The 15,576-nt window shown below is 43.9% G+C and overlaps 1 protein-coding gene across 4 annotated transcripts in view; it reads right to left on the bottom strand.

Moving 5' to 3' along the window:
* Positions 1–15,576, bottom strand: part of CDCP1 (CUB domain containing protein 1) — a 62,486-nt gene that overhangs the window by 18,905 nt on the left and 28,005 nt on the right. For 2 of the 4 annotated variants that reach the window (XM_054482620.2, XM_054482619.2), the window contains exons 2-4: positions 14,311–14,520; positions 7,976–8,338; positions 6,372–6,740 (exon numbers count right to left, since the gene is read on the bottom strand). In XM_054482620.2, coding sequence (XP_054338595.1) covers positions 6,372–6,740; positions 7,976–8,338; positions 14,311–14,404 — 826 coding nt within the window. In that variant the 5' untranslated portion in view covers positions 14,405–14,520. Of the gene's footprint in view, positions 1–6,371; positions 6,741–7,975; positions 8,339–8,831; positions 8,971–14,310; positions 14,521–15,576 lie in introns of those variants that run through there. The other 2 variants (XM_063661974.1, XM_054482621.2) reach the window with 2 other exon arrangements.

The raw sequence follows: 15,576 nt of genomic DNA, 5'->3' as shown, positions 1-15,576 counted from the left end.
TGCCATGCTTCTTGGACTTTCCAGTCACCAGAATCGTGAGCCAAATAAATCTCTTTTCTTTATAAATTACCTAGTCTCAGGTATTCTGTTATGGCAACACTAAATGGACTATGAGAGTAGGTGTAAGTTTAACTTCATAAGAATCTGCCAGACAATTCTCCCAGGTGGTCACACCATTTGACACTCCCAGGAGCACTCCATAAGAGTTCTGTTGCCGTCCATTCTCACCATCATTTGATGTTCTCAGCCTTTCTTGTTTTAGCTATTCTAGTGGGTGTGAAACACTACTGTGGTTTTACAGTTTATATTCCTTTTGAAAATTATTGTATAATAATCAGGTGGACTGTGGTGAGACACCTTATGTCCCAGCTAAAACAGAAGCGCAGTTTATTGACTCTGGGGGCAAGACAGACCACCCATTATGAGGAGGCTCTCTGTAATATCACACTTCATTCCACTTTCTATTTTGCATTTGCACCTCATTCATTAGTCATTTTACACGTGTTCTTTCCACACTTCTTCTGGTTGGATCTTAAAATAACCTGAGGAACCTGAGGGGTAGACACAGTTAATTTCCCTGCTGCCTACAGAATGTTTTCATATGTGGCTTCAGCAGGCAAAACAGGGTGGAAATGTGTAGCCCTCACCTCTCATAGATGGGTGTTTTAAATGTAAAATTACCTATTAATATTCATAAATCTATGGAAAAACAAGACAGATCTTTACTCAGTGTGTTCTGTGTGCTTTGACAAGTTGCCTTATCTCACCCTCACAACATGGGGGGAAGGAGGAATTACTATTGTTATTTTACAGCTGAGAAGGTTGCAAATTAACCACTCAATGTTCCCTAATAAAGGGGCAGATCTGTGATCTGGACACAGTTTCCTGCCTTGAAAGAATCCCATAGTTTTTCTACAACATTGCAGATGCCTTCATATAAAAAACATTTGAGGCCAGGCGTGGTGGCTCATGCATGTAATCCTGGCACTTTGGGAGGCTGAGGTGGGCAGATCACCTGAGGTCGAGAGTTTGAGACCAGCCTGACGAACATGGAGAAACCCCGTCTCTACTGAAAATACAAAATTAGCTGGGCGTGGCGGCGCATGCCTGTAATCCCAGCTACTTGGGAGGCTGAGGCAGGAGAATCGCTTGAACCCAGGAGGTGGAGGTTGCGGTGAGCCGAGATCGTGCCATTGCACACCAGCCTGGGCAACAAGAGCGAAACTCTGTCTCAAAAAACAAACAAACAAACAAAAACATTTGAGCCTGATGTTTAGCCCCCACCCCCCACCAAAAGAAAACCCTTCACTATTTAATAGTTATTGATACTGTTTTAAAAGCCACACTGGGGAACTTTGAAGGATTAGGTTACTGACTGATGTTTCATAAAGGCCCCTAATCATTTTTGTGGTATCTAGAGATAGACATTCTGTTTTGAAATGGATTCCATGGGAATAAGTCAAAGGCCATAATACCTATCAGCTCTGGCAGGACAAATTTAAGACTCATGGAGCACAAGTTACCCAACAACAACAAAAAACAAGAAGCAAAAACAAATCCAATAATTATTTAAGGTTCCAGGTGGCTTCTGGAGGTTGTAAAAGCCAAAAAGGAGCAATGTATCTGCTTCCACAACCAGCATTCACCCAGAGTGGTTAACAAAGCGTCCTGTGTAACACACTGGAAATGCACATCTGCTTGTCTTATGACTCATGATCACCCAGAAGCCCATGGGTTTTGAAGATAATAGTTTGTTTGGTATTTTCAGGAAAGCAAACAGATTTTCCAAAAGCTAGAAGAGGATGCATAAAGCAGTAGGCTAGTAGGCTAGAAGGCTCTCCCTAAAGCCTTATAGATGGGTAGATATATAGATGGGTAGAATATAATATAGATGGGTAGAATACTGTACCATTAACTCATATAATCATTATCAGCAGGGCCACTTGAAACTTTAGAAATTATACAGAGAGAGAAACAGGCTGCCTGGTGAAAGTGGTAATAACACCAGGTATGACATGGTAATATTGTGATATCAAAAAAGAAAGGAGATGCTGCATTGTGGAGCACTTAAAAACAAGATTTGTGTGGTAGAGGTGAACGTGAACTGAGCTCTCAGACATCTCTGGTTTGCACATTGTGGGCAGCTGAAGCCATCACTGCTTACAGATGTGGTCATGGATGGCCACATCAGTTATTCCTCAGTTCCTGGGTAATCATACATGACTCAAAACACAGGATGTTTGTGGTCAAGCCATGGAAAAATACTCCCTACAGGAGTTCTCTGGGTCTAGCTTGAACCTACCTGATGTTTCTCAGCAAAGTAGAGAGAGGACTGGTAGTAGATATTTTTATTTTGTTTTTTGGACAATTAGGTTCAAGGTAACATCTGTCTGTTTTTTTTGTAGCCTGGGCCCACTGTGCTCAGGTCCTGCTGTGGATAATGAGGGGTTTGGGCTAGCTGGTGCCTCTCACAGCTTTCTCCACCCCTGCTGAGGCTCTGGCTTTCTATGGTTGCTCTTTGGCTTGAGAAGGTCTCCAGGCTCTGCCTTTGCTCTCATTTCTGATGCCCTTCTCCTTGTCTGCCCCCCCACCAAGCAGCTGCTCTCATGGGCACCCCACTTCACTGTATCTGCCTTGTCCCTTCAGATGGGCTGTGGGTTCTTATGGCGCATCTGGCTCTTAAGCCACTTTGGACAAGATGCTGACTCCTGAGATTGGTGCAACACGGATTTATGGAGGGCCTGGAATGTACCAGAAGCTGTGGTGGGAATAGAAAGAGCAATAAGACAAGATTCCTGACTGGGAGGAGTTTAGTGAGATGCAGACATGGAGACAGATAAATCCATGTTGTGTGAAGAATGCAAACCACCCACATGTGCACTCCTGGGGTAGTGGCTTTGGTCTGGTTAGTTGTTCCTCTGCTTCTGGGGACAAAGGAAGGTCAAGTTAGGGCAAAGCCTGGGTTGGACTCAGAGAGGTACAGCAGTGAAGGGGTCGAGGGGGAGACTAGCCCCAGGAGATTTTCCTCTAGCACTCACAGGAGAAGCAAGGGCAGAGGCTCTGACCCAAAACTCAGTCATCTTGAGGCCCCTCTCTCAGTTTCTTTCTCACCTCCAAGGCTAAGAAAGCAGGAGCAGCACATAGAGCTCTTCCAGTGGTCATGAGCGGCACACACCATTGGCACAGATGGGGCCTCCTGCACAGCCTGAAAAGGGCCAGACTCCGCCCAGAGTCTCCCCTTGGTATTCCTACCAGCTGCAGTCCACTCTCCTGCCTCCAACCTCACCACATGCCATTGGAACTCCTTCCATGAATGACTTGCTGCATCCTACCAATCATTTCTGGGGCCACAGTCTAATCTCTTTGTTTGGGCAAGTGTTGTGTCTTTTTTTCCTTTCTTTCTTTTTTTTTTTTTGAGATGGAGTCTTGCTGTGTTGCCCAGGCTGGAGTGCAGTGGCACAATATTGGCTCACCACAACCTCCACCTCCCGGGTTCAAGCGATTCTCCTGCCTCAGCCTCCTGAGTAGCTGGGATTACAGGTGCCTGCCACCACGCCTGGCTAATTTTTTGTATTTTTAGTAGAGATGGGGTTTCACCATATTGGCCAGGCTGGTCTCAAACTCCTGACCTTATGATCTGCCCACCTCGGCCTCTGAAAGTACTGGGATTACAGTCATGAGCCACTGCGCCCGGCCTGTGTTGTCTTTTCTAACCTTGCATACCTGCCTTGACCTAGAACCCTGCACGAAACATTTAAAGAGCACTCACTGCCTGCCAGGCGCTGTGCTGCCTCACACTGTCCTCACAACACCCCGATGAGGACAGTCTTACCACTTCCACTTTACAGATGAGCAACTGGGTCACAAAGAGGTGAAGTGACTTGCCCATGGTCAAAATAAGTGGGGGAACCAGATTCAAATCCATGCAGGCCAACTCCAGGTCATTGCCCTTAATGGGGCTATGCTGCCTGCAATACAAGCTGCCTGCAAAAACTTAGCAAATGAGAGAGAATAAAGAATGGAGGCTGGGAGTGGTGGCTCACACCTGTAATCCCAGCACTTTGGGAGGCCAAGGCGGGTGGATCACTTGAGGCCAGGAGTTCAAGACCAGCCTGGCCAACATGGTGAAACCTACTAAACTCTATTAAAAATACAAAAAATTAGTTGGGTGTGATGGCAGGCGCCTGTAATCCCAGCTACTCAAGAAGCTGAGGCAGAAGAATCGCTTGAACCTGGGAGGTGGAGGTTACAGTGAACTGAGAGCCGAGATCATGCCACTGCACTCCAGCCTGGGTGACAGAGAAAGACTCTGCCTAAAAAAAAAAAAAAAAAAAATGGGTCAGACAAACATGTGGGGGCACAGGACTGGCTTCCTTGGGCTAGCCCTTGAAATTTAGGGTCCACATAGGGGTTCAGAGGATCAAGATGAAGCTGCCCAGAGATCAGAGTTCTTAGGCAGTCCAGCCCAACCTAAACTTATCCCCAAAGACATCTCTGCCGCCAAGTCCACTCACTCCGCTAGAAACAGTGCAAAGTTATAGAGGCCTTGACACTGCTAAACACCTCTCAACAGCAGTTATTGCCCTTTAATCTCAGCACTTTAGAAATCAACCCAGCTGATGTTACAGTTAGCAGAATTAATCAGAGGTTCTAAGCAGCATTCCACCATGACTGAGGTGATAAACAAATCCCCCTGTCTTCTAAGCCCCAAACCCACTCCATTTCTAAATCCTTTTGTGGCTGTTTTCAACATTCTGATTGTGCAATTGTGACAGTGGAATCATAAAAATGTCTCAATGGATACACACACACACACTATATATATGTGTGCATGTATACATATATATATATATATATATTTATTTATTTTTGAGACAGAGTCTCACTCTGTCACCCAGGCTAGAGTGCAGTGGCCCAGTCTCGGCTCACTGCAACCTCTGCCTTCTGGGTTCAAACGATTTCCATGCCTCAGCCTCCCAAGTAGCTGGGATTACAGGTGTGTGCCATCATGCCTGGCTAATTTTTGAATTTTTTGTAGAGACGGGGTTTTGCCATGTAGGCCAGGCTGGTCTCAAACTCCTGACCTCAAGTGATTTGCCTGCCTTGGTCTCCCAAAGTGCTGGGATTACAGGCATGAGCCACCGTGCCCGGCCCCATGTATACATATCTATACACACATTATACATACATACTTATGGACGTTTCCAGGGCAGAACCAGTTGGGCAATCCCTCTAGTGGATCCCACACTGCCACTTTTCAGATGCTTATCAGCCCTACAAAAATCAGCAGCATGCCATTCCACACTCCCACTTAATTTTTCTGCCTGGCTCTGCCTACTTCCTAGAAGTAAATAATAGTAAAAACAAGAATGAGAATCAGCCCTCTGGACAGCGCCCATCCTCAGCACATATCAGAAATGTCCTGGTTCGAGAACACTTGTCACAACTCACTCCACATCATACATGAGCCCCAGGAAGAGCCACTCTGAGTTCATTTCGCATCTTTTATCTCAAAATCTGCACTGCACCCGTCAGGGCCAAGACTGGGGTGAGGCAAGCCAGGCACCCAGGGAGCAAAATTTAAGGAGGTGCTCACTCTCAGGGGCTGACCTTGCAATTACACAACCCTGAGAGTGGTTACCTCCTTAAATATTGCACCCTGCGCACTTTGCCTTACCCTAGTCCTGGCCTTAACTCTGCTCCTCTATGTTCACGGCATCTCAGCAATGTTTGTGGAATGATGTCCAACCTAATTCTCATCACCCTAATTGGGCTTCAGTATGGGCCAGATTACAGGCTCAGGGTTCTGAACTTGCTCTGCTCTTGACAAGTTGCGTGATGTCAGGCCAGTTCCGTAACCCTCTCTGAACCTTATGGTTTCTTATTAGTAAATAAAGATAATTCCCACCTCCCCTACAGAGTTGCAATAAAGATTAGCTGAGATTGTGTAAGTGGCGTGCCTAACCCAAGATGACATGCAGAGTATGTGTCCATAGTAGGGGCGCTGAGCCATAAAACTGTAAGTTCCCATCATCATCGCTGATGGTGCGGGTGACATCCTCATTCACACTGCAGGGTCAAGACATAAGATCTAGAAAATGACCTTTCAATGCCTTCGTTAAAAACAATTTAGCATCTTGAATGCAAGATTGCTTTTTATTGTGCTGAAATGGAACTACATACCAGGTGTTCACCAATGAGCCTGTCTAACTGCCTAGCAACCCACTTCCTGAAACTCTTACCAGGTCCAGAGTCTAAGTGTTTCAGAAGCCACAGATGAGAAACAGGAAGGGAGCCTCACCCAGGCAGACTACCCAGGAAACAACGAAGGTGCTGGAGGAGGAAGAAAAAGGAAAGTGGGGCTCACTCACTGCTTTCATTTTGTGGATGTTGGACTAAAACTTGGAACTGCAGCCGGAGGATCCCTGGACTTTGGGCATCTTGGTCACAGCCTTGCAGAGAGAGGTTGAAGTTCCCTGCCATGTTCCCAGGCTGCTTGTCCTCCAGCTTGAACACCTCGGGGTTGGTGGTGGAGCCCGGGATGTAGTATTCAACCCGCTCCTCCTTCCTCTCGCAGTTGGAGAGGTTGAAGTTGAGGAAGGAGACGCTGGCCCGCAGGTGTGCAGGAACGACAAACTGCCATGTCATGAGCTCATCCTCAGGGAAGCCTTCTGGGTAGTTGGCAGACATCAGGGTTGCTGAGCCTTCACCCTCAAACACAGACTCGATGATGCACAGACCTATTGAGAGTGGAACCCAAACCAGAAAGAACAGGGACCCATTAGACCCTGTCCTTGTTGTCTGCAGCCGAGGGGTGGGGGTATAGGAAAAATGACTGCAGTCTCAGATCCTGAGCAGTGGGTTTAGATACTGTATATTTGGACTCAAGGCAGAGATTGGGAATGCAGACACATTAGTGGTGTGTGAGTAAATATTAAAAACCGGTCCAGTGGTGGAGGGGAAAGCCCTGACTTATAGCATCTGCCCACTTCCATAGTGGATGTAAATAATCCCACCACGGCTGATTTCAAGCTACCAACACCAAGTGACTGAATGTGGAGTTGGGCAGTAGCACACCTTTATATTATTCCCTCCATACAGATACGACAACACAAATAACCGTGAGAGCACAGGCAACAGTAAAATAATTAGGAAGTGATGAGTTTTGAGTATTTATTACCTTTGTTTTAAAAATAATTTATTTAATTGTAAGTTAATTTAATTCTATTTTTGTAACGGATCTGTTTCACATCAGCTCACAAAATGCCTGAACACTTAATAGTCAGCTCTCTGCCAGGTGCAGTGGCTCATGCCTGTAATCCCAGCACTTTGGGAGGCCAAGGCAGGAGGATTACCTGAGGTCAGGAGTTCGAGACCAGCCTGGCCAACATGGTGAAACCCCGTCTCTACTAAAAATACAAAAGTTAGCTGGGTGTGGTGGCGCACGCCTATAGTCCCAGCTACTTGGGAGGCTGAGGCAGGAGAATCGCTTGGACCTGGAGGTAGAGGTTGCAGTGAGCCAAGACAGTGCCACTGCACTCCAGCCTGGGCCACAGACTGAGACTCTTTCTCAAAACAAACAAAAACAAAAACAAAAAACAGCTTTTATGAGCCAGTGTGAGTGAGCTCTGCACATCACTGATACATTTACAGAAAACGCGAAAGAGATGGAAGACAAAGAAGTTAGAAATGAAGCAATCAAGGTGGGTCTGTAGAATCAATCCCTTGTCATTTTTTTGAAAACAAATATCACATGCAAAAAGGACAAAGAGAATCACCCCCTGTTTGTTTAATAGAGAAGGGGGGTTCACACTAGGAATGAGTGACCCATGTCACTTATAGAAGAGTAAGATCTTTCTTTATGGTTTTTAGATCGAGTATTAGAGATTTGCTGACATTTGACCATTTCTGACCTAGAACAATGATGATCTTGTGTGTTTTAACCTAATCAGACAGTGGGGAGGGGCTTGCTCACGTTTTATAGATGAGCGGTTTGCAATGCTGAAGCCGGAGACATTTCTGGGGTGGAACCATGGTAGGTGTAAGGCCATTTTCACTCCTTCTTGCATCTTGATCCGCGACACAGTGCCATTGCTGCAGAAGGTTCCGATCCTGACCACGGTGGCATCGATTCGGCCGCTGATGGAGTGAGTGACTCCGTCTGGGCAGCTCTCACCTGGACCGATCTGCCTCAGGCGAGGGATGGAAAACTGCAGCTCTAAACCGATGCTCTTATGAGCTTTGACATCCCAGATGAAAGTTCTGTTGAGAGTAGGCAACAACGTTGTCGAGGGCTGAAGCTGAACCTCCCCAAAAGGACATGGACCCGACATACAGTCTGAAAAACAGTCACAAAAGCAATTTTGATCACAGATGCTCCAAGGCCCCACACCACTCCTCCTCCACCACTCAGCCCCCTGTAGTAGACTCTTTGGGGCTCCCCCAAGGTGGCCTTTACCAGGCAGGGGCACCCAGGCCACAACTGCTGTGAGTCTTAGTGGCCAATGGCTCACAGATGTACCCTCCTTCGGGGAAGTGCCTCAGCTCAGGGGAGCTGCCTTGAACCGGAAAAGCCTGAGAGGTGTTGCAGCCCCTCATGCCCATCCCAAGGGAGAGGTGCTGTCTACAGCCAGTAATAGCCTCTGGCAGGAATTAAAAAGTCTGACCTCCTTGCTTCAAGTGACATAACCTGGGTATGCTATTCATACTCCAGAGCTCCCCATGGGGTCAGGCTGAGGCTACTCTTCAGCTAAAACCACATCTGCATTCAGCTACGTGCCCTGCTCTATCCTGCTTTCCTCACTTCTGAGAGCACTTTCTTGATCACTGACTTAAACAAAATATCCTGTCTCAGGCTCTGCTTCCAGGTCACCAGACTTGAGACATCTCTTAATTACTGTGATTTCCAGATTAAGTTCCTGGGGTCCAGTGGGTGAAGCCAGAAGGAGGGCATTTGCAGCAGAGTCTGTGCTTTGGGATCTCCTACTTCTCCTGTACTGAGAGAGTCACGATTTCACAATTTGTAGAGCACAGTGCCAAGATCCATCCTTTAAAACTGGTTTCCCCATCAACACATTCATCAACATGGCAAATATACTCTGAACGTGCAACTCCTCTGGACAGCTGGAATCTGGCGGCACCATTTCTCTTCCTGCACTGCCTTAATACTGATATTTTATAACCACTGCAGTTGAATTTCTTTTTTTAAGGCTAACAGCTAATAATATCCTTTGATATATTTGTTTCCTAAGCCTTTTAAAACAAAGCAAGAAATATTATCATCAGAGGAAACAAGAGGAAAGAAGGGAAGAAACAGAAAGTAGGCAATGTAACATTAAGGTTTTGTTGTCTTGAGCAGGGGGCATCTGAAAGGTGTGATGGACTCTGGCCTCCATAATAATAATTTGTGAATCTTTACTGCTGTTCCATTGGGGTATTTGAAAGTACTGTCCACTCAAAATAGAATTATGGAGAATTTCAGATCAGTCTTGGATCTCTGAGGTCATCCAAGCCAGACCTCTGATTTTTGCAAAGCAGCTATGGATCCAGGTGACTTGGGCTGGCCCTTGCAGCAAGTACATGGCAATCCCAGATCCCAGGACAAAAGCTCAGGCTGTGTTTGGTCAACCCTTTCTTGCCAATGTGCTATGCTGTCTAACCAATAACACAGGGTTAGATAACATGGTGACTAACGTGACTAAAATTAGACTTTGCATGTTGCTAAAGGTAGTTCCTATTTTAGGAGCTCATGGAAACTTCAATGTTTATATCAAGCCACCTCTTTCTTTCAAAAGCTGACCTCAAGTGATTTTCCACTCACACCTCCAGTGTGCCCAGGGCAACATCAGTTGGCTCTGGCTACGTTCTGTACTCTTACGGGAACACTTAACTCTAGTAAGGCAGTGACTCTTAGCTCTGGTTCTACCTACAACTCACCTGCAGGCCATTTAAAAACTACACATGCCTGGGCCATCCCAGGGATTCTGATTTAATTCTATAGCAAAATCTGGAGTCAAAAAGCCCCATCTCCCAGCCTCAGCTCTGTCACCAGCCATGTGACACTGTGAGAGGCAGGTTATGAAAGCAATTTTTCATTTGATGCTAAGAGCTTTGTTTTTTAGGATGAACACACAGGTAAGAGTAGTCAAAATGATCGGCATGCCTCGGAATCTTCTCCTGTACTCTGTTCGGTGCAAACATTTTAAATAACTAAAATGATTCCTGTCCAGAGAATGGAGAAGTATTATTTCTGAAGTGATTCACAACTCATTTTCCCCAGCAGATTTCTACTTTCATTAACTCTCTCTTTTTTTTTTTCTTTTTGGAGATGGAGTCTTGCTCTGTCGCCCAAGCTGGAATGCAGTGGCACCATCTTGGCTCACTGCAACCTGTCTCCCAGGTTCAGGTGATCCTCCTGCCTCAGCCTCCCAAGTAGCTGGGACTATAGGCATGTGCCACCATGCCTGGGTAATTTTTTTTGTATTTTTAGTAGAGACGGGGTTTCACTATTTTGGCCAGGCTGGTCTTGAACTCCTGACCTCAGGTGATCCACCTGCCTCAGCCTCCCAGAGTGCTGGGATTACAGGCATGAGCCACCACGCTCAGCCAACTTTCATTAGCTCTCATGGAACTATTCAAGAAGAGATGAGAATGGAGACGTCAAATTTTATCTGATGCTGATTTCAGAATGATTGTTCAGAAAAGGCAGTGAAGGGCAGGTGGACCACTGGACCTGATTCAGTGTCTAGATTTATTATTTTAGAAATTGATATTTTCATATCATTTTCAAAAGTTGTGAGCATGGGTTTTTACTACATAGTAAGCCATGTGGGCATCCTAGGATTGAGAGACTGAATGCATTCAAAGGCTTGACTTGTGGAATGTGTCATTTGTTACATTTTTCCTTTTTCAAAGTGGAAGTCACTTTACTGGTTTAACTGATTATAAAAGTAATGTATAGTTGTTTTAAAAACAAACAAAAAGACAAGTGGGTGTGGTGGTGTGTGCCCAGCTACCCCAGAGGCTGAGGTGGGAGGATCACCTGAGTCCAGGAGGTTTGAGGCTACAGTGAGGTGTGGTCACCACTGCACTCCAGCCTGGGTGACAGAAAAAAAATAGGTGGGGGGTGGGGTGGGGCGGGGAAGTACAGAAAAGTAGAAAGAAGAAAATGTCAACTGTTCCCCTCTGCTATCCCCTATAGGGTAGTATAAAGTTCGAATTTTGGAGTTTTGGAGTTTATCCCTCCATACTTTGGGTTCTGTATGATTGTGTGTGCATGTTTGTGTGCATGTATGTAAGTGTGCATGTGCACATGTGTGTATTTAATAGAGTAGCATCAAACTATATAAACTATTGTCCTACTATAAGCTACGTTGTTTTTAATGGAACAAAACTATTTTGGGCATCTTTCTATGTCAAACACACAAACTTACTTCATTCTCTTAGTAGCAACACACCATTCCACTGCATTCTTAAATATATCAACGTTCTCTTTAGCTCTGTAAAAGTTCATTAAAATTTTAATTATAATTGACTTAAATTGAAAAATTAATATGGGGAGAATCTACATTTTAAAAATACTTAGTTTTTCTTTTTTTTTTTTTTTTAGTTTTTTTGAGACGAAGTCTCACTCTGTCATCCAGGCTGGAGTGCAATGGCACGATCTAGGCTCACTGCAACCTCTGCCTCCTGGGTTCGAGCGATTCTCCCACCTCAGCCTCCCGAGTAGCTGGGACTACCGGCATGTGCCACCACGCCTGGCTAATTTTTTGTAAAAATACTTATTTTTTCTATCAAGGAACATGGCATATCTTTCCATTTATTTAAGTCTTCTCTTTTGTCTTTCAACAAAATTTTATATTTTGCTTCATATACTTTATGTACTTATTAAGATAATCTCTATATATTTAATTAGAGATTCTGAAAAATGGTGACCAAGGGCATGCATAATAAGCCTCCTTATGTTATTGCCTGTTTCATTGGTAATGCTGCCATATCTGATAGTTAAATATGGTATTTGCTATCAGTTCTTGATAGACGCTCTTTATTGAATTAAGAAAATATCCTTCCATTCCTGATTTACTAAGAGTGTTTTATGAAAGACATTTAAAATCTATGTTCATACTGTTCTGTAAAAAAAAAAAGAAGACGAAGACATCTAAAGTCATCTATTGAGATGATCATATATAGTTTTTTTCCTCTAACCTAATAATGCAAAGCATCACATTAACTGATTAGCCAGGTGGTTTATGTATCATCTATGGCAGATTTCACTCTGTAATAGCAGAGTTGAGGAGCTATAGTGTTCTGTTAAAAAAAAAAAAAAGACATTTAAAATCATCTATTGAGATGATCATATGTAGTTTTTTCCTCTCTAACCTGATAATGCAAAACATCACATTAACTGATTTGCCAGGTGGTTTATGTATATTGTCTACAGCAGGTTTCACTCTGTAATAGCAGAGTTGAGGAGCTGTGATGTGACAGAAACCTCCCGGCCCACAGGCCTAAGACACCTACTATCTGACCTTATCTGAAAGAAGTTTGCCAACCTGCCTCTAGAATGGTTTGAATATCATAGAAATTAACTGCTCCTTGAAGTTTTATAGAACTTACTTGTAAAATCATCTCTAACTAACCCAAACTGTTCTCCCCTGTCTCGGGCATTTTTTCCAATCCCCTCCTTGGTTATTTATTTATTCAGTTTTCCTACCTTTCCATGAGTCAATCTAGCCCATTAAATTTTCTTTGAAAATCATCCACTTCCTTTGGATTTTCACATTTATGATGAAAATATTATACAGAGTCTCTTACAATTTTAGAAATAGTCTCTGTATATATTGTTAAGTCCATTTTTATACCTTTAATGCTGTATATTTGTATTTTGTCTCTTTTTTCCATGAGACTAGTCAGGGATTTGTCTATTTAATTAGTCTGCAGAGAACCAGGTCTTGGTATTAGTCATTAAATGTAGTTTTTAAAATTGATTTTTAGTACTTCAATTTCTCCTTTTACTTTTGAATTCCTTCCTTCCTAAGGTATGGCTTTGATTGGATGACAAATAGTGCTCTTATTCTTATTAATACATCTATTCATCCTATTTGACATGGCCCCCTTAAAATGATTGAGAAATTATAAATGCATGTTTCCCTACCTAATTATTATTATTTCCTATGTCAATCTTCTATCCCAAGCTCAAATTATGAATAATAAAACCAAATATCTATAGTTTAAGTATTATGTGTCATCCATTTTTCAATCCATTATTTTATTTCATCCTCATAACTCTCTTGTTTGGTACAATAATCCTTATTTTATAGACTAGAAAACTAAGGCATCAAGCAGTTGAATAATTCGCTTAAAGTCATGTGATCAGGTCACATGAGTAGTAGCCCTGGAGCTTGAAGCCAAACCCAACTCCATCATTCTCCAAAGGAGCCGTCTCTTCTACTGTGTCTTATGGATCCATCGCTCTATCTTTATCTCCTCAACTTCTTTTTTTTTTTTTTTTTTTTTTGAGACGTAGTCTCGCTCTATTACCCAGGCTGGAGTGCAGTGGTGTGCTCTGGGTTCACTGCAACTTGTGCCTCCCGAGTTCAAGTGATTTTCCTGCCTTAGCCTCCCAAATAGCTGGGATTACAGGCATCTGCCACCACGCCTGGCTAATTTTTGTATTTTTAGTAGAGACGGGGTTTCACCATGTTGGCCAGGCTGGTCTTGATGCCCAGCTAATTTTTGTATTTTTAGTAGAGATGGTTTCACCATGTTGGCCAGGTTGATCTTGAACTCCTGACCTCAGGGGATCCGCCTACCTCAGCCTCCTCAGTGCTGGGATTACAGGTGTGAACCACCACGCCCGGCCTTTCCTCAACCTTCTGATTCTTTTGCCTTCCATATCAGCCAGATATTTTTAGCACACAGGATGAGCATCACAGACCTGAAAATCTGTAGCTTGTGGGCTTCTGTAGTGCTGCCTGAAGAGCCCATGTGGACAGTGGCTAAGTGCAAAGACTTGAAAGCCAGAGTACCTGGGTCCTTCTCCTGATCTGCTGCTTACTAGTTGTGCTCACTTAGGCAAGTTCCTCCCTCTGTGAACTTCTCATAGGGCTGTTTTAAAGATTAAACAAATTAAGCTGTGTAATGCATTTAGAACTCTAACTAGCCACATCAGAGCTAAATTAAAAAACTGTAGAGTTTCAGAATAGATCTTAGCTCTCTAGCAGTAGAGACTACTTAGCATGGGAAAGACAGGCAGGGAGGTGTAGAGATATTTAAAAGACATTGTCAAACAGCTCACAAGTGTCTACTTACCAATATTTTTCTGGATCTCTATGACAAAGTGATTCTCAGGACTCTGGCAGCTAAAGGTAAAGACTATTCTTTCTCCAGACTTGATGGACAACATGGTTATATGTCTTTTAGAAATGACGATGTAACAGGGTTTTGCCAGCAGAGTCGGGGTCCCCAGCTTTATGAGAACTGTAATGTTGCTTTCTCGTGGCAGAGCAATCTCAAAAGCTTCTGAAGGAAGGAAGGAAACTGAAGTGAGCAGGATGATTTAGGTCTGCAAACTGCTGTGGTCCCCGACCCCAATCTGGTTCAGAGAGGATGTCCTCTCTGACAACTTTGTTCCTTCCCTCCTTTTCTGAGAAGAAGGATGGTGCAAAATGACAGTTCCGACCTTAGCAATGAAAAAGAACCACGATGCTGCCAGCTGGTCACTGACATGTGTTTCTTGTTTGCATTAATTTTTCTACAAATTGAAAACACTATACCGCATTCTAGATGTCTTGAGCAGTATGCTGTTAGATATCCCATCTGAGCAGTATTAAATAACAACCAGAGTAACCACCACACCTTTTCTCAACATGACTGTAGAACAAAGTCTACACACAGAAACCATCCATCATAGGGAGACACATTTATCTGCAAAGAGCTGCTGTCCCTTGCCCTGGGTGCTTTATATGCCCAGCACATACATACATACATACGTACGTACATACATACATACGTATGTACGTATGGTAGTGGGGGCTAGAAAAACATTTGCAGAAATTAGATATAATCATATCGTATCAATGAACTTGGAAAGTTAGAGCAAAACAATGCTATTATCTCAGATTGGGGTTTAGTAAAAATACCTGAGCAAACAATATCAAGCAAGTGAGGTGGGGGTTGGTTATTAAACAGAATTGTACAAATGTCAGAGTAGGGCTCTGGTTCACAAACAAGCCCAATCTCCTTCCCATTTGCTTTGCTTGATCGATTAAGTGCTCTTAGACCAAGAAGGGAGAGCCACTTTCTCCTTAGCTGACACTGCCCCTGCCCTATCTTGGATTCTGATTATGAGTCTCTGGGCAGCTGATGGCCTGGGAACAGCAGATGATGGGAGGATCGTCTGTAGGTGAATCCTGTGGAGGGAGGGAGCCTAGGGGCTCACAGTCCATGTAGCACCGTGTTCTGGTACAAACAGCTGGTCGGGATCTGTTATCGTGCTGGCACAAATGGTGTTTGATAAGCAGTTAGTGAATGAATAGCAATCTGATCAGAAGCTTTTGTTTCCCATCTATTCTTCTT

This window comes from Pongo pygmaeus, chromosome 2 (genome assembly GCF_028885625.2).
Source record: "Pongo pygmaeus isolate AG05252 chromosome 2, NHGRI_mPonPyg2-v2.0_pri, whole genome shotgun sequence".
Classification (NCBI taxonomy): domain Eukaryota; kingdom Metazoa; phylum Chordata; class Mammalia; order Primates; family Hominidae; genus Pongo; species Pongo pygmaeus.
Note: the sequence above shows the minus strand (reverse complement) of the source record. Positions and strands in the feature narration are given on the sequence as shown.